Genomic DNA, 19,115 nt, shown 5'->3' on the forward strand with positions numbered 1-19,115 from the left:
ATCTTCCAAATCTGATGAATAATCTCCTTTCTGACTGTTGAGTGGCTTATAGAAATCGTACTCCAACAAAATCACAGCACAGAGACCAGGTGGTAGTATAGAGCAGAGATAGCTCATCAGATATTCCTCTTAAGGACAAACTAATAAGATGCAGATAAAAATCTCTAGCTCAGATGATAGAGTTTGTTGTTTGTGTATCTGACAACTGTTCTGTTCTACCAAGAAAAAATAACATTGTTTTTATCATAAATGCAGGACTCGTGCAATGGAACTGCAAACATGTTATTCCCTTACAACTCCCTGTTCCCATCCTCCAAACTAAAGTCATATACCCTCTGTTCAGCAAGACTAGATGGTTCTCCTCTATGGGATTTCATTTTAAGTATATTAAATATGGTCAAATGTTAATTAGAATGAGTTGAATGTTCATTATGTCCAGCAGTGTGCTGAGGACAGAGAATATCAGGATCAAGTTATTCCATCTTCAAGGAGCTATGTGTTACCTTCTAATAGAGTTAATACAGAAACAATGAAAGGAAGACATAAACTGGAAAAGAAATGAAAGATTATCCGTTCAGCCACCTAGTCATTTACCAGAATTCAAGACCTTTATAACGACAAATTGGCTCAAAAGGGAAAAGTTACAAATACTTTTCTTCACTTTACACACGTTGAGTTATGCTCTATAAATGATGCCACCCAGGATTTGGGGCACAGGAAGTTTTAAAGTACTTCAAATTTGTACAAATACTCAATACATTGAATCCTATAATGGCATAAATGTATTTACGATCTATGTACAAATGACTTCACAAACGAAAAAAAAGTACTTCAAAAAAATTTTTTTAAATATCGGCCAATCATAAAATGAAAAATGCAATCTGGGAGTATGTATTTCTTAAAGAAATATTTTAGCTATGTAAGTGGAAAGAAAGCTGAGATCACATTTATGAAGAAGAATCTATAAAAGGCTCCATTCATGCAGTTGTTAAAGACACTCTCTGTATATACACTAATGCTACGTAGCATGTCTAACTCACAGAACCATTCAAGGAAATGTAAGGCAAAGATTTCAATGACTGTGGGCTCTTTGCCAATACTTACTGGTTGAATGAGGGAAAGCTTCTATAAATATTTACTGTACTATTAAACCCGAGATTTTTTCTTTTTTTTTTTTAAAGGAATGTTGGTCATAGCATTAATAACCAAGGAAAACAAAACTGGCACTGTGATTTATCATTTTTCACTGATATTGCAATGCTGATGAACAAGCTAAATTGGAAGCTTCGAGAACAAATTTAAAAAACGAAAACATTACTTGTGACCTGGGTCGCAAAGGTGGCAGGTACAAAAAATTTACATTGAAATTGAAACTTTTCATAATACAAATCAATAATATTGATGTCGCATATTTTTCTAACATAAATCACCATGCAGGCTAATTTAAGTACATTTGGACTTGCTTTTCAATTTGTGATATATCCCTTTGAAATAGATGTCAACAATTCTAAGGTGATGTAGAAATTAGGGAATTTATTTAACTTGTTATTTTGAAAGTGATAACTCTGTATTAGTTAAGGGTCTCCAGTGAGGAGAGGGGACCAGAACCATAGGAAAAAGAAAAAGATAGAGAGACAGAGATGAGAGTAATTATTGTGGGAACTGTCCCATGATATGCCATCTATAAGCTGGAAAACCTGAGAGGCCAGTGGCATAACTCAGGACAAGTCCAAAGGACTGAGAACCTGGTTGGCTGTGGGTTCAAGCTGAATTTTCCTTTCCTCTGCTTTTTTGCTCCTCAACCAACTAGATGGTGCCTGTCCACTTAGGTGAGGGCAAATTTTCCTTACTCAGGCCATCAAGTCAAATGCCAGTCTCTTCTAGAAACATCCTTATGGGCATATCCAGAAATAATTCTTCACAAGATATCTGGGCACCACTTAACCCAGTCAAGTTGAACCACCACATATGGTTTTGCTTCAATGTCAAAATGATTTTTCCGAAAAAGATGAACCAGTTTTATGATATGGTGTGAACAGCATTCACATCAGGAAAACAACATTTTTGGTATTGTGTATAAGTATATCATAAATAAAGTATATCATAAATACTTGAATATATGAGTCTACCTATTCAAATGTAAATTTTATGAAGTCTAAATAAGAAACAAGTATTTCCATAAATAAGTCTATCATAAATACTTGAATATATGAGTCTACCTATTCAAATGTAAATTTTATGAAGTCTAAATAAGAAACAAGTATTTCCAATGGGAACTTAGCATTTGAGTTGCAATGTGATGTGTAAAAGTCACACTAGATCGCTTCTCAGCCTTTTGGCTAAGATCGAGCTTAAAATTAGCACTAGATTTTGAGGACTATATAAATAGGAACATAAAATACCTCAACTTGATATTCACGACATTTTGAAATGAAGTGGTATATACTGATGTAAATAGATTATCAGAAATAATCTTACCTCTTTGTTTTTATACAATTTACCTAACAGAATACTTAAAAATATAAATTACAAATTTGTCAACATAAAAGCAAAAATTATATTTCTAATGGATAGCATGAGTGTAGAGTTGTATATGTGTATGTTAGTTCAGGTCTGTTAATTATATTGTTTGATTCTTCCATGCACTTACTTATTATGCCTAACTGATTTATCTTTCTGAGAGAAGTGTGTTAAAACCTCTCATTTTAATTAGAATTTTTCTATTCACATCAGAGTCTTCTAATCATCCTATCAAATTTTTATTTATTCAAGGATAAATTATAATATAATGTATACTTGCTACAATAGCTATTTTATGGCTATAAAATGATCCTCTGTCTCCAGTAGTACTTTTGATCTAACGTCTTTTTTCTCAGGTATTAATATTGTTACTCCAGCTTTCTTGTTTTGGTCTTGGAAAAGTATAATTTTTTTACTATATGATTTTCAAACTTATTGCGTACTTTGATTTTCTGTGTTTATTTTGTAAGCACCATATAGTTGGGCTTTCATGTGTGTGTGCGTGTGTGTATACTACTTTTCATTCAGTCTATCTTTGGCTTTTACTTTGGTATTCAATCCTAATATATTTAATCTAAGTGTTGCTACCTTTGGGTTTAAGTATATCGTATTATCATTTCTACTCTTTGTTCTTACTGTTTTGCACTTCTTGTTCTTCCTTTCATTCCTTCTAATGAGTTAGCTGAAACCTTTTTTCTCTTTCCCTCTACTTCCTACCTGGAAGAGTTTATTTAATTTTCACATCATTTTACAAATTAAAACATGCATCTTTGATGTGATAGAATCTAAAAAATCCATTCCTCACTTAATATTGGAGCTTAAAATAAAATTACTACTATCTTGCCTCATTTTTTTGTTTGTTTGGAGACTGAGTCTCACTTTGTCACCCTGGGTTGAGTGCTGTGGCATCATAGCTCTCAGCAACCTTAAACTCTTGGGCTCGAGCAATCCTCCTGCCTTAGCCTCCTGAGTAGCTGGGACTACAGGCACCTGCCACAACGCCCACCACAATGCCTGGCTATTTTTAGACACAGGGTCTTGCTCTTGTTTGGGCTGGTCTGGACTTCCTAAGCTCAAGAAATTCACCAACCTCAGCCTCCCAGAGTGCTAGAATTACAGGCTTGTAAACCTGACTTCTCTTCCTTTTTTAAAAGAACAATAGCCTAATTGAGATGTAATTTACATGCCATACAGTTAATATTTCACACAGTTTCTGAAGTACACAATTCACAGGATTTTCATATATTCACAGAGTTGGCGATTTCTATCTGATTCCAAAATATTTCACTATCTCTCCAAGTAACTTTTTCATTCTTTTCACCCCTATCCTTGGGAGGATTTTCTATCTCTATGGATTTGTCCTTTCTGGATATTTTAAATTAATGGAATAAAAATGTATGTGTCCTTATGTTTGGTTTCTTTCACTTAGTATTTTAACACTTTCAAGGTTTAATCACATTGCAACACATTTTACTATGTGTTATATATTATGGCACAGAATAATACTACTTTCTTTTAACGTCTGAATAGTATTTCATTATATGGATATAACACTGTATGGTTATTCATAACATGATGGGCATGAGGTGATTCCATATTTTAACTATTATGAATAATTCTGTTTAGGAGTATTCATATACAAATTTGAACATATGTTTTCACTTCCTTAGGTATATACCAATGAGTAGAGTTGCTGAATCCCATGGTAATTCTGTTTCATTTTTTGAGAGACCACCATATAATTTCCATAGCTGCTTGGATAATTTTACATTCCCAACAGAAATATATTAGGGTTTCAACATCTTCACATCCTCAGAAATACCCGTTACTGTCCAATTCTTTTTCTCCTTACCCTTATTGATATCCTAGTGGGTGTTAATTAATATCTCATTGTTTTTATTTGAATTTCCTATGTATATTAACTACTACTGATGCTGAGAATCTTTTTATGTGATTTTTGGTCACTTGTATATTTTTCTTGGGATGAAAATCTATTCAAATATTTTTCCCATTTTTAAATGTGTTACATGTCTTTTTACTGTTTATCTGTAAGAATTATTTATATATTCTTATCTATTCAGAACACTATGCTCTTAACAGATACATGATTTGCAAATATTTTCTCCCGTTAGAAATGTTGTCTAGCTATGATTTAATAAAAAAAAAAAAGAAATGCTGTCTTTTACTTTCTTGATCATGTCCTTTGAAGCATAAATGGTTTATTTTTTGTGACGTTTAGTTTTACAGATTGCTTGTGCTTTTGTTATTACATCTTTTTTTAAATTAAATCACAGCTGTGTACATTAATGCAATCATGGGGTACAATGTGCTGGTTTTATACACAAATTGAAATATTTTCATCAAACTGCTTAACATAGCCTTCATGGTTGTTATCACATCTTAAAATGGGTGTCTAATTCAAGGTTACACAGCTTTCACCTGTATGTCTTTCTAAAAGTTTTATAGTTCGAGCTCTTAAATTTAACTCTTTGATCTAGTTTCACTTAATATTTACATATGGTATCAGGTAGGGGTCTAACTTTATTTTTTTGCATGCAAATATCCTGTTGCCTTAGCTTTATTGCCTGAGTACACTATTCTTGTTCCATTGAATCAACTTCACAACCTTGACAAATTAGTATATTTCTGGGTTATCAATTTTATTTTGTTATTTTATATATCTAATCTTTTCATGTGCCACACCATCTTGATTTACTTACATTTATAGTAAGGTTTAAAATTGAAAATGTATGAGTCTTCCAACTTTGTGTTTCTTTCTTCCTTTTTTTTTTAGAGACAGTCTCATTTTGTCACCCTCAGTAGAGTGCTGTAGCATCATAGCTCATAGCAACCTCCAGCTCTTGGACTTAGGAGATTCTCTTGTCTTAGTTTCCCAAGTAGCTGGAACTACAGGCGCCCACCACAATGCCTGGCTATTTCTTTGTTGCCATTTGGCCAGGGCCAGGTTCTAATATGGGGCCAGCGCCCTACTCCCTGAGCCACAGGCACTGTAAACTTCGTGTTTCTTTTTGAAGAAAACATTTTTAATTTTTGTAATTTTTAGGGCATAAATGTCTGCACTCTTCTTAAACTTGTAGCTATTCATATTGATGGGCATGTCAGCCTCTCTGCTACAACCCTGTTTAGTTCCTCATCATCCTGCTGAGGCTAAAAAAGGTACACTCCAAGGCTCTACCATCACACGCTTCTCTTACAGATAAGTGATCTCATTATCCATTTGGTGGAGAGACACACAAACGAGTTCCCCTTGGATATCTTTTTTTCTTCCTTTCTTACCATTTCCAGGGGCAAGAACTCCATGGCTATTTTCAGTTCCTGTTTTCTCCAAGCACAAAGGCATTGAACCTGAGGCTCACCGATTTCCCTTTTGCTATAGTTTGGATGTGGTTTGTTTTTCTCCAACAAATCACATGTGTGACAGTGTTGGGAGGGAGGGCTCGTGGGAAGTGTCTATGTCATGGAAGTGGATCCTTCATAAGTGGCTTGGTGCCACTCTCCTGGTGGGAAGTGAGTTCTCACTAGCACTAGACTGGATTAGTTCCCAGGACGGTGGACTGTTACAAAGCCAGGACACTCCTTGGGTTTTATCCCTCTTTGCTGGTACCCACTTTCTTTTGATCTCTGCCATGTTTTGACCCAGCACAAAGCCCTCACCAGAAGCTGAGCAGAGGCTAGCGCCATGCTTCTTATGCAGCATATAGAACTGTGAGTCAAAGAAACATCTTTCTCTCATAAATTACCTAGCCTTGGATATTCCTTCATGGCAACACAAAACAGGCTAAGATACCTTTCAAGCCCTGACACTTCGTTGCTAAGTTTTTATAGGATAAAACTATCATTTATCTTTCCTGCATGCTGGGGATAGCCATTTCTTTACTGAGTAAAATTCTGTGCAAATCTTTAAAGGTGGCTCAAAAATCACCTTTCTCATAATGCTTTTTGACATTGTGTACCCTGAAGCCTCCCTCATGTTTCCATATAACACTTTGTACCCTCTTTAGGGTTCTTACATCCTGTTTTAAAGGATAACTACTTTTTTGTTTTATCTGAATTTTAAGATCTTTATAATTTCCTCTGTTACTTGCATAAAGTATTTCTCCTAATTGGTATGCAAAATAGCTATTAAATTGCATTTTAATATACCTCCCAAAGTAATATTTCTTGGAGAACATAAATGTTATAAAGATATTTTATACATTTATGAGGCAGGGTATGCAGTGACTACATTCTTATAAAAATGTAACTAGAGATATAAAGAAAATTATAAAGAATAGTCTTCATGGTAGAATCTTACCCCAAACTTTATTATTCCAGAAACTGCATTACTTTTATTATCACGCTAGAAAGAAAATCTGTAAATAATTCTAGTTACCTGAAGAAAACATGATGTATACATACTCCCTCTTTTAATCATATGATTATAGAATTTTAAAAATGCTTTTAAATTATTTCATGGTGAATAGTAATAATGAGGAAACTAGAACCACTTCATAAAAATGAAAACCATGATAAGTAAATAATAAATGATTTCAATTAAAACAAAGTTCACAGAACTAGTATATTTCTAGTGAGATCATTGATTTCGCTTGCACTTCCTAAATTTAATTTGTTATTTATTTAAAACTCACCTTGTTGTCAAAATTTAATACTATTTATGAAAATAAATACAATATACTATAATATCATAAACTAAAGGACACATACACCCTCACACATATTACACATATATATGTGTATATATATATGTGTGTGTGTGTGTATATATATATATATTTCTTTTCTTTTTTTTTTTTTGGTAGAGACAGAAAAAACTTTATCGCCCTGAGTAGAGTAACGTGGCATCACACAGCTCACAGCAACCTCCAACTCCTGGGCTTAGGCAATTCTCTTGCCTCAGCCTCCTGCGTAGCTGGGACTACAGGCGCCTGCCACAATGCCTGGCTATTTTTTTGTTGCAGTTTGGCCGGGGCTGGGTTTGAACCCACCACCCTTGGTATATGGGGCTGGCACCCTGAGCCACAGGCACTGCTTCTCACACATATTATATATGAATGACGTTAAGACCAAGAGAAAATAGCAGTTGAAACACTAAATGGACTCAAGGATAAAAATGGATCATAAAAATTTCTTAGACGGACTAACATTAGATCAAAAATCTAGTTCTTAGCTTTGTAGGGGCCAATATGAAGAGGGAATACATGAGGTATTCATTCCTTGATAATACACCTTAACAAAACACCAAACCAAACCAATTACTCAGTAAAATTATATCATGTGCTGACAACAGTGTAGAAACTAATCTTGCACAAATATTTTCACAAAGAGAATAGGTGTAACTTTTTTGTGATAAATAATGAAAGGTTTTCATAGCAAATACCCACATATATCAACGCAAGAAGAGAATCCATGAGTAACCAATAAGATAATTAACTGCATCTTTTATAAACCAGTTCCAACTTATCTTGATATTTTAATGCTGGCAGGTCTCTATCAGTGAGCATAAGCCTTAAATCTAAACCCTCTAATGTTTAAATGCTGAGGATAAGTCAATAGAAGCTCAAAATAATCTTTGAAGATTTAATAAGTTATTATTGAAGAATAGTCTTATTCCTGAAAGATCTCTCCACAAAATGATGAAGACCTCAGCATTTTTCTGTATTGAAAAAAAATCAGGCCAAAGCCTGCTCCTCATCTAAGATAGTTGGGACAGTCAGAATAGCAATTTGCCAAATAAGAAATTGTCAAGTGCTTCAGAAAAAAAAAAGATTCTTTTTTAAACTTAGAAATATTAAAAGGCTATGCTTCTAGGAAAGGAAATAGCTACCTTGGGGGGGAAAGGTGTTAAATTAGCACAGTCCTGTGAGTGCATATCCAAGCTAATAAAAGGGAAAAGTTAGTAAACAATGAATCCCATTTTCTCAGAGCCATTCTTACATGGGACTCAGAGCAAGAAATATTTCCCAGAGTTTATGTTCTGGATAACTACTTAGTGCAGATGGGCATTTTTGAAGAATTGGCTGCATACTCTTGAAACGCTTTATAAAAATCCTCACCCCTAGGCCCACCATCAACATTGATTTCGATAAATAGAATGGGGCCTAAGCACCAGTATCTTTTAATGGTGCCTACAGGTAATTCAAATATGCTACTAACTTCAAGAACCAGACCCTCAAAGTGAAGTTCCCAGGCATAAGGTCCACTCCAGAACTACCAAATCAGTAACTCTGGGGTGAGCCCAAGATTCCTGTGTTTTAACAAGCTCCCCAGGTAATTCCAACAGACTTAGGAACACAGCATAGATGGAATTTGCCTTGTTAGGCATGTGGGCTACAAACAAGTGTTGGTTTTACCCTTCTGGAGCTTGTCATCTAGAGGAGATATACAAGAGCTTTCCTCTTCAAAGGTATTGTTTATTTCTAGTTCATGTCAATAAAACCCATTCAATAATTTCAATTTATTTTTTTATTTCCAGCTTTTATTTCTTTCTCTATCCTGTCAATACACAAATACCAGAATATCTATTTAACTAACTTCTATTATCTTCTGATTAATTTCCATTAAGAACCTACAATGGTTCTTGAATGCCCCACCCCTACCCCATAATAAAATCTCCTTAATATGGTATTACAAGGGTCTCTGGAGTTTGAGGTAATATATCCTTTCAATCTATGTCACAGACAGTAACTAACATTTAACATCGTGTTATGAGACAGGTACTCTGACAATTGTTTTGCCTGCATTTTTCTTACTTATGGCTGGCAATAACCATATGAAATATATACTTTAATGCAATTTTTTTCAGAGGAAGAAATGAAGGCACAGAGAGTTTATGTCATCACCTAAATCTGTACAACTAACAAACACTGGATATGGGATTTAGACCTCATGCCATTTGATTCCAGAACTTGGACACTGTTATGATGCCCAGAATTGTCAGGTCCTAAGCCTTAGGACTTGTAAAGGTTACCTTATATGAAAAAGTCTATTCAAATGTGATTAACAATCTTGAAATGCAAAGTTATTCTGGACCATCAGGACAACTCTATACACAAACAAAGCCCTGCCAATACCTTAATTTTGAGCCAATGATGCTCATTTCAGACTTTTTGCCTCCAAAGCCAAGAGAAAAATACATTTCTGCTATTTAAAGCCATCATGTTTGTGATTATTTGTTATAGCAACCACTAGAAACTAATATAGACTAAAACTCTGCTGTATGCTGCCACCTACAAGCCTATTCCTTGGTTCCCAAATCAAAATCAACTTAAGTAGGAATTGGAGGGTAATTGACACAGAATTGTGTTCAAGGTCATGACTTCCAAGCCTGCAGGATCCTGGCTTTAATCCTGGCTTTAACACTTTAATGCTGCAGGAATTGGGATATCTCTTCCAAAATAAGTGCTGGGAGTGCTCTTCCAAAATAAGTCGCCAAGTCAGAATAGAAGAACCATCAATAAAGATTTAAGTTGAAAGCTGTTCTGAACACCTAGGTTCCTCTGGAAGAGTTAGTCCTAGAACTTGGAGCAAGGTGAGTCTTGCAAGATGGATGCCACTGGATATGTCTAAGGGAGAGGTACCCATGTGGTAGCGAGCTAGTGATGTATGTTGGATTAGGGTAGTCATATGAGTCCTTTCTTGGTGAACACCAGCAACATAAAAGAGATTTCTGGTTCCATATGGCTCTTTTCCTGTCTCATTCACCAAAATAAGTTTCCAGATGAATTAAAGATACAATTGCAAAACACCAAGACTGCTGAAGTATACTAGAAAATGTAGGTGAACTGTATGTAAACTTGGAGGGGGGAAGGTCTTTTTAAGCACAATCAAAGAAAAATGAAGGTTGGCAGATATAGTGATGTACAAACTAAGACATGTGAAACTATTTTCACATTTCACTGTAGTGAAATGTGAAAATATAATAGCACCAAAAGGCCAACAACACTTAGAAAAATCCTCTGCAAATTTAATAATAGGTAACAAAAATTAATGATTTAAAAGAGCTTGCAAATGAGTGACATAAAAACAAACTGCAAACTATAACCATCTAGAAATTATACTAAAAATAGAAATTTGACCAATTTCAATAGGAAAATATAATGTATATGTGTATATATGTATATACATTCCCAGCTCTATTTTCCAAGATTCTGATACAAGTGTTTTGGAATCTGCATTCAAATATTTATAAATACATTTATATATAAATGTTCAGTGGTCTTTGATCCACGCTTTGAGAAAATTCGCCCAAGGCTTCTATGAGCATACGTAAAAACTGGTGACCTAGATTATGCCCAGGTGTTCTACTAGATGTCATTTCAAGTGAATGATGAAGTGTGAAGAACTTAATTTTGCTTAAGGGGGTGATTTCATACTCCTAAAGAAAAAAACTTCATACTAAACCTTGTTTAACCAATACATGGGCATTTAATCAAATAAAATGAATTTGAAGATCAAGAACTTCAAACTTTGCTCTCTTTAGCTTCCAGCAATAAAAATGAATAAAGTAGGTCAAAAAAGGCTTTTTTTATGAGATAAAAATGATCATAAAATTTATGGTGCTTAGCAATGAACCGATTTACAGACTATGGAAATATTGCTCGGGCTGAGACTTGGCCAATTAAACTGAGTGTGTAGGTCAGAGTACAGGTTTCTGAGATCAGACAAAACCATACACTCAAAGAAATCAATACATACCATTCTAAATCTACAGTATCCTAAGCATATTTAAACTTGAACTATAAAGCTCAGATTCCAAATATCATGGATATCTTCATTCAACAATAGATAAAAGTTTTTTTTTTTAATTTTAATAGCCCATTCAATTAAAAAAAAGAATTACATTTGTTGTGCACTTTGCCCTTGTTTATCCCATCCCAGCCACATTGGTCTTCCTGAAAGATCCCAGCCTGGAGCCTTTCTCTTCGGGCTCCAATCAGAAAGAATTCAGCCATAACTCATGCACGGAGAAGTTTCCACTCTCCTGAATAGCACTGACGGCCACCTGCAACACTTTCTATTTACTGGCTCATTGGCCCTCTGCCTAAGAGAGCAACGATCACCTCTTCCCATCACTGGTTTACCTCCAGCACTCACAGCAGTGTTTCTCATGCAGGAGGTACTACATTGGTCTATTTGAGGTTTTTTGCAGCAACTTTATAATATTGGTATAAAATGAAATTTACTGAGAAATCCACTAATTGGAAACAGATTAGTAAATTACTGAATTTCCTTAGGATGCTTTAATGGCGTACATTATTGCAAAGTAGAAATACCTTTTCATTCATTGATGTAGCAAATCTGCACCCTTACCTGTGATCATATGTGTATCACAGAAACATGTAAGAATAAGGCAAGAGAGAGAGAGAGAGAGAGGAAGGGAAAAGGAGATAGAGGAAGAGGGAAGGGATGAGGAGGTGGAGGAGGAAAAAACAACCTATTAACAGGACTTTCCAGGGAATGGTGTTACAAATTATTTTTGAATACTTATTCATGCCTTTCTCTATTTTCTATGGAAGAGACCATTCATCGCTTTTTAGTTTTGTTTTAATTTTATATTAAAGCACGCACTCAGGCTTCTCACTCTCTAATGTAAACATTCATCTTTACAACAAAACTTGCCTAAGATAAAGTGATGGGGCAGCATTTCAGAGCCATGTAATGAATATTCCTAAAGAGACACATCCGAATACATGTTCACTTACTCTGTATGATCCACTGACGGCCTGTGGTTTTCTTCTCCGTGATGAACACTAATCCCGTTACCAAGTCCCCACCTGAATGTGTTTGAATCTTGAAGTACGTCTATCGGGATGGGCTGATACCATTTACACAGGCTTTCATTTTCAAAGCTGCAAACTTCCATAACTTGGAGGGAGGAACAAAGCAAAAATGAACTCATTACAATAAACACATCAATAAGTGGCCATTTTTGTCAGTCCTAGAGCTTTCTTGCAGTTGTTTAAAATGATAAATCTACATCATTGTAATAATTAGGCAAATGGTTTGTATAAATCCTAGAAGCATGACAATGATATCTAGGTTTGTTTGATCCAAATATTACCAACTGAAATGAGGGAATAAATGCATTTACTAATTGATTTCACACACAGGTGAGATTTTAACTAGCTCCTAAAGCTTTCCTGAGCTCTATGTTCTGAGGATCTGTTGTGCTTTTCCCACCAGATTTGCAAGGTTGACTTTAGCTTAGCCTCTGAAGCAGTTATTGCAAATGTCAAACCAAAGTTCTAAGCAATGCGGTTTACAATAACTTTTATAATGGACCTGTTTGCTTGAAAGTTTTAAAGATTCATGGAGTGATTTTACTCTAATATCCCAGGAAATTCCAAGTCTAGTGATTTTTAAATATACAAGTTATGTGCAAAACTGTTTCTGAATTCTCTCTCTTCTCTCTGAATATGTTTGACTGTTGATCTTAAATCCTCCATTGCTTCAATTAAACCCATAAAAGGACTCAATTCAATGAGTTCTGGGGTATGCTATAGAAAACCCAGCTTTTAAATGGCATTAACAAAGACAGCTACCCATATCCGCCATGTAGAAACTTGGTGTATTATTTAATGTAAAATCTGAAATGGAATCACTCCATCATTGGAAAAACTGCTTTAATCATGATTTTCCAGTATATTATTTAATCTCTGATATTAACATAAAGTATAGAATTATAATAACGTGTGAAGAGACTTAGGATTCAATATCATCTTGTTCTTCATATCATTAAAAAGATAAGAATTATAGGCTTTTATAAAACAATTATAGGCCATAATGTGTCAGTCAAGTGAGATACTACTGTATCTATCGTCAACCACTGTGTATTACATACTTGAGAATTTTTTAAGAAGTACATTTCATATTAAGCATTATGACCATAATTCTAAAAAATTAGAAATTTTAGGACTAATTTCCAAGAATATTTATCATAATATTTCATCTTACAAAGAGAAGGAGATGAGATCATAGCAAGTTCTTACATGAAATGGTAATAATCCAATTTATAGTTATTTGAAATAAGAACCTCTAATTTTAAAATAACTTGATCCTAGAGTTTCCTTCAGTATATTGAAAGAATTTATCAAAACTTTCTACCTACTCGTAAATGACATTACTAAAATAACAAAGCTGGGCTATCAAGAAATTCAGTTTTCATGAAAGATACTCATTTGGTGTAATTGCTTAGGTTTCATGTAGACTTTTATACGAACTGAAATTTATATATGATCATAAGACGATTTTATTTATTTATTTTTATCTTTATTTATTTATTTATTTTGGCCAGGGCTGTGTTTGAACCCATCACCTCCAGCATATGGGGCCAGGGCCCCACTCCTTTGAGCCACTGGCGCCACCCCATAAGACGATTTTAGTATCATTCCCTGAGAATGTCTGAGTACTTTAACATCTCCTGTTTTACTATTTTCCATCTGGGATGCACCATGTACATCCCTGGCCAGCTTGAGTTAATTACAGTTCCATCGCTTTCATGAAGTGAGTCAACTTGATTTTATGACTTTTTTGGTCTAAAGTTGATAGTCAATTAATGGAATATCTATGCATTAAGAAGCATTTTTACCTGGGTTGAAAGAACAAGTGTGAACTTTACTGAATTTGAGTCCTAGGATTTCCTGCCAAAGCTGATATAAGGCAAATGGGAGTAGCCCTGTTCTGTGTTATCCATATGATCTGAACCCTTAGCATTAGCAAGACACTTGAGCACTATTGCGGTACAGTAAAGTCACAAACTACTCCATAAAGAGCAGGGAAAGGAAAACTCCTACCAAATGTTTGTTCCTTCTGATCAGGTGCCTCACCTATCCAGACCCAGATTAATTTCTCTCCTCTCAGACTGCATCCTTGATTGAGATGTCCACTTTTAAATTACAGGCAGTCCCCAAGTTACAAACATCCAATTTACATACAAACCTGCACTTACAAACAAGGACTATTACAGGTAACAGGTAAATGCACCTCTTCCAATTTATATACAAATTCAACTTATGAACAAACTTACAGAACCTATCTCATTTGTAACCTGGGGACTGCCCGTAAATAATCTGCTTTTGATCCATTTCAGAAAAGCCATTGGACTGGCAGGTACCAATCAATTAAAAATAGGACGCAGGGGTTGAAGGTCCCATCTGTATTCAAATTGGTTTTCGTGTGAACTCTGGTTGACACAGCATTCATTTTACTTACGTGTTTTGGCAATGACAAAATTTGAGTTAATTAATCTGAGAATATTATAATGCTTTCTCCCTCTTTGATGGGATGCGGAGTAGAGAGCAATAGGAGATGGACAGAGAAGGGTTACTAAATCCTAGTCCCACAGTAAAATCAAGTCTACGAAAACAACAGCTCAGAAGCCACACCATTCATCTCAAGCTGCTTACCTGCTGGACCTGATAGAAAAATGCACGCTGACTCTTCTACAGATTTCTATACAAATCACTCTTCTACCAAGAAATTGCTTTACACTGTGTTGTAAATTTCTAATGATGACACGAGGCTGTGCTACTGACAGGTAAGATGAGTACTTTCCTATCTATTTTATAGCCATATTTTTATACAAAATTTAGAAATTCACCTACCGCAGGATGATTCATCTGATTTGTCAGGGCAGTCGTATCTAAAATCACATTTCCGAATTTTTTCAATACAGTGACCATCGGACCTGCAGACAAATTCACTGTCGGTGCAGTTGTGTGGAGGGAACGTTATGGGGACTGAAGTTTCCGGAGGAGTCGGAAGTTCCACTGGCAAATGACCTTGGTAAGAAATAATAGACAGATGTCATTTAGCAAGTTTTCCTTTAAAGATTTTTACCAATGAAGCTTTCTAAATATGCTTTGCCTTTAATATTATAAAAAATAATTGGATGAGGCTCAGTGTGCTGGTCACATATATCAAGGCTGGCAGGTTCAAACCCGGCCTGGGCCTATTAAACAACGATGACAACTGTAACAACAAAAATAGCTGGGTGTTGTGGCGGGTGCCTTTAGTCCCAGCTACTTGGGAGGCTGAGGCAAGAAAATTGCGTAAGCCCGAGAATTTGAGGTTGCTGTGAGCTGTGATGCCAAGGCACTCTCCTAAGGGTGACATAGTGAGACTCTGTCTCAAAAAAAAAAAAAAATGGATGAAAGATAAAACACAAATACAATCTAGAAAGGGTGAGGTGAGAGGGGGGAAAGGAGGGAGTAGGGAAGGAGGAAGAGGGAAGGTGATTGGCAGGATCTCACCTAATGTGCACAATGTGAGGGTGTTCAGCACGCCCCCTGAGTAAAGGGCTCAACTACAACTTGAACTTTACCTTAGAATTCAAAACAATGTAACTTCAACATTTGTACCCTCATATGAATCTGAAATTAAAAAATAGTAATAAATATTGGAGGGTATTTGCTCATCTGCTAAATTCCTCTACACATGGTCTTAGCAATAGCAATACTCTGAATATCGCTGATCATAAAAACAGGTGAAGGTTCAAATATAAAGTATTAAAAACATACTCTGAACTCACCAAATAAAAGGGAGGCCCAAGGCCAGGGCTTGGAGGACCAGCAGGAACCATGGGAGTTCCAGATGCTGGTATCACAACCAGAGTCAAGGTCTGAAGAGACCTGCTAGTCCACTAGGTAAATAAACTTAGCTACAATGAATCTAACTTCTTCATATCTTTGTTCCACATATTCTCATATATTTAAGATTCAAGCTTGCAGGAAAAATTCAAACCAGAAGTCTTTATCTAGGAGTTTTGAACAAATATGATTACAATTTATGAAATGACTGATGTTGAAAGACATTGACAGGGTTGATTAATTTATACATTAAGTTATTCAATAAAGATTCACTGATTGCACTGGGGATGTATTTGTGCCACTCATGGTAGATGCCTGGAATCTAAAGCCAAATGGGCCACCTTGGCCATAAAACACAGAATGTCAGCCTGAGGGAAAATGGGAACCTGTAGCTAAATGTACCTTTTGTTTTAAAATATTCATTATAAACTCTTATAAAGAGGTGGCCAAAATGTCAAGAATATTTTATAAATATTTTGTAAAATTCTGTAATGAACATTTTGTAAGTAAAGGTAAATTTAGCTACAATTTCCCATTTTCCCAAAGTATGGCCACTTTAGGGGCAACTTTCCAGACACTCTGTAGCTTACAGACTAGTAGAAAAGGTGGTCAAATGTATCTTTCATTACATTTTCATGGGACAAGTTTATAATAAAGATTATAGCTCCATAGCATAAGACTGGCATCTAGCCTTTCACCTGCATCCATAGTAATTCTCACACCATGGTATGTGGTAAGTATACACATCAGTGGCAATGAATGAATGGATGGATGGATAATGGAAATATGAGTGGATGAATGACAGAGTGAATGAATTAAAGAACAAATGGAAGCAATCACAGTATATCAGAAGAACATAGAGTAAGAAATTACAACAGATGGGAGTCAAGAAAGACATCTGTACAGGCTGATGCATACACGTACTTTTAAAGGACGATGATGTCATTTCACTAGGTGACAAAGAATACAAGGTCTTTATGGCCAATGATTAAAAATGTGTGTGAAGACACAGAAACATACTGACTTGGTTTTCTCTGAAATACTGTGAAAGTCTGGTATGAAAGTATCTCATGATTTAAGGGAATTTTAATATCTTACATGTGATTGAGTCCTTAGCTAGGGAACTAGAGGGTAATTAGTTACCAGGTAAGAAAGAGCCACAGGAGACCAACTGATGAGTAGGAGGTGAATACCAAAAGCTGTGTAGAAATACTAAGATAAAAACTCTTTACCTCAAGAAATAGCAGTTTGTCTTTACCGTGAAGAACAGATTGCAGGTAGCTCTGACATGGGAAGAGAGAACAATTAAGCTATTTCTTCAATCTAGGCAACTAATACATGTAAACCAAAGCAGAAATGGTTTAGAGGGGTAAGCAAAGATCTCAGCAACATTCAACAGCTAATATCTAGAGGACTGGGGATATGAGTTCGTTAGGAGATTTGAGACAACTCCAATAATTAGTAATTTATTTCTTAGCTCAAGTTCTGAAGTGATTAAGAACTAAGATTGAAAATAGTAGATCATATCAGCTCTCTGCGGATAGAGCTAATACCGGAGAAAATGGTCTATATCTGTACACAAGTGGTCTTCAAACATGTGAACCCCAGGAATGAAGAGAGTCTCTAAATTATAAACTGTGCCTAGAAACTTTCAGGCCTCCCTGCATGAAACCAGAGCGATGAGCAGTTCACCAGATCTTATCTGTAGCTCTAAAAAGAAAAGAGGAAGTGAGGGTGCAGCTCTGCGCATGCTCTGGTTCTCCTTGTAAACCCACAAGCCAGTGCTGCTCATCCTCCTGGGAAGGAGCAAATAAGTTGGTGAAAAGACCAGGAATGTCAGGCTGCTAGAGACCAAGACCAAGGAATAAGTGTTCTCCTTCAATAGAGGTGAATCATAAATGATGGGTGGATTAACGACTGGAAGATTATGCTATTCTCTGAGATCAGATGGATAAGGTATGCAGAGGGTGCCAATATTGCATGTATATTTGAAGAATGAAAAATAACTGTATTAAAATTGGAATACTCTCTCTTCATATTTACATATATACATATACACACACAGGGTGTCCATCAAGTTCATGTGCGATTCAAAATAGCCAACTCTCTTAAATTTCTCCAGTATTAGCTCTATCCATAGAGAGTTGATATGATCTACTATCTTCAATCTTTATCCATTGACTTTATGGATACCCTGGACACATATGTACAGGTAACAAAAGATGCATATAAGTCATGCTTGACTTCTGCAATTACAAGAGGTGCCCAAAATCATCAGCATCAGATACTTCTGATTATGGTGAACGAAAGATAATGCATAGATTAGCTCTCTTACAGTGTGTACACTTTGGGGGGGCACTCCTAGTATAAGAAAAGTCAGTTTGTAGAGAAAATAACACTTTTCTATTCCCAAATAGAAAAATCAGTGACGACAGTCCGAAGAAGCAGACCCTGGCAGGTCAGATGGCCCCTCCTCCTGGTATACCAGTCGGATATACCACCCACATCCAAGTCACTCACCAAAATAAGAGCCCAGTGAAAGAGGAAAGTTATCACTTGTTACAGAAACCTAGTTCATCCCACATTCTATTTCAAAAGAAATTAAATGGAAAATCATTTAGTTATTTTGAATGCTGACAATTTTGAAGACTGTAAGGACACAGTTTGAATCAGAGAAAGAAAAATCCACTAAACTTCATGAAAAATTAGTTTAAAATAGTTACAATGAGATTTATAAGTCACTTCTGAGGGAATTTGTGAAGAACTAAAAAAGTATTTCATGGCCGGGTTGATGGATAATTTATATGCATCCATGGAAGACACAGAACAAACTCCTTTGAAAAATCATTTTTCTAAATGTTTAAATAAAGCTTCTTTAAAAAATTTTTCTAATTTAATCACTAAATTTGTTGTGATATTTTAGAGTATAATTCACTTATGTAGTTTTACCAAAAATACATTATGTAATTTTTTTTTTTTTTTTTTTTT

General features: G+C 35.4%; 1 protein-coding gene across 1 annotated transcript in view; it reads right to left on the bottom strand.

The window, feature by feature from the left end:
• Positions 1 to 19,115, bottom strand: part of MALRD1 (MAM and LDL receptor class A domain containing 1) — a 514,668-nt gene that overhangs the window by 349,704 nt on the left and 145,849 nt on the right. The window contains exons 20-21 of the mRNA XM_012803304.1: positions 15,144 to 15,320; positions 12,243 to 12,405 (exon numbers count right to left, since the gene is read on the bottom strand). Of these exons, the coding sequence (XP_012658758.1) occupies positions 12,243 to 12,405; positions 15,144 to 15,320 (340 nt within the window). The remainder of the gene's footprint in view (positions 1 to 12,242; positions 12,406 to 15,143; positions 15,321 to 19,115) is intronic.

Source organism: Otolemur garnettii, unplaced genomic scaffold, assembly GCF_000181295.1.
Source record: "Otolemur garnettii isolate 467f Iridium unplaced genomic scaffold, OtoGar3 scaffold00019, whole genome shotgun sequence".
Taxonomy (NCBI): Eukaryota; Metazoa; Chordata; class Mammalia; order Primates; family Galagidae; genus Otolemur; species Otolemur garnettii.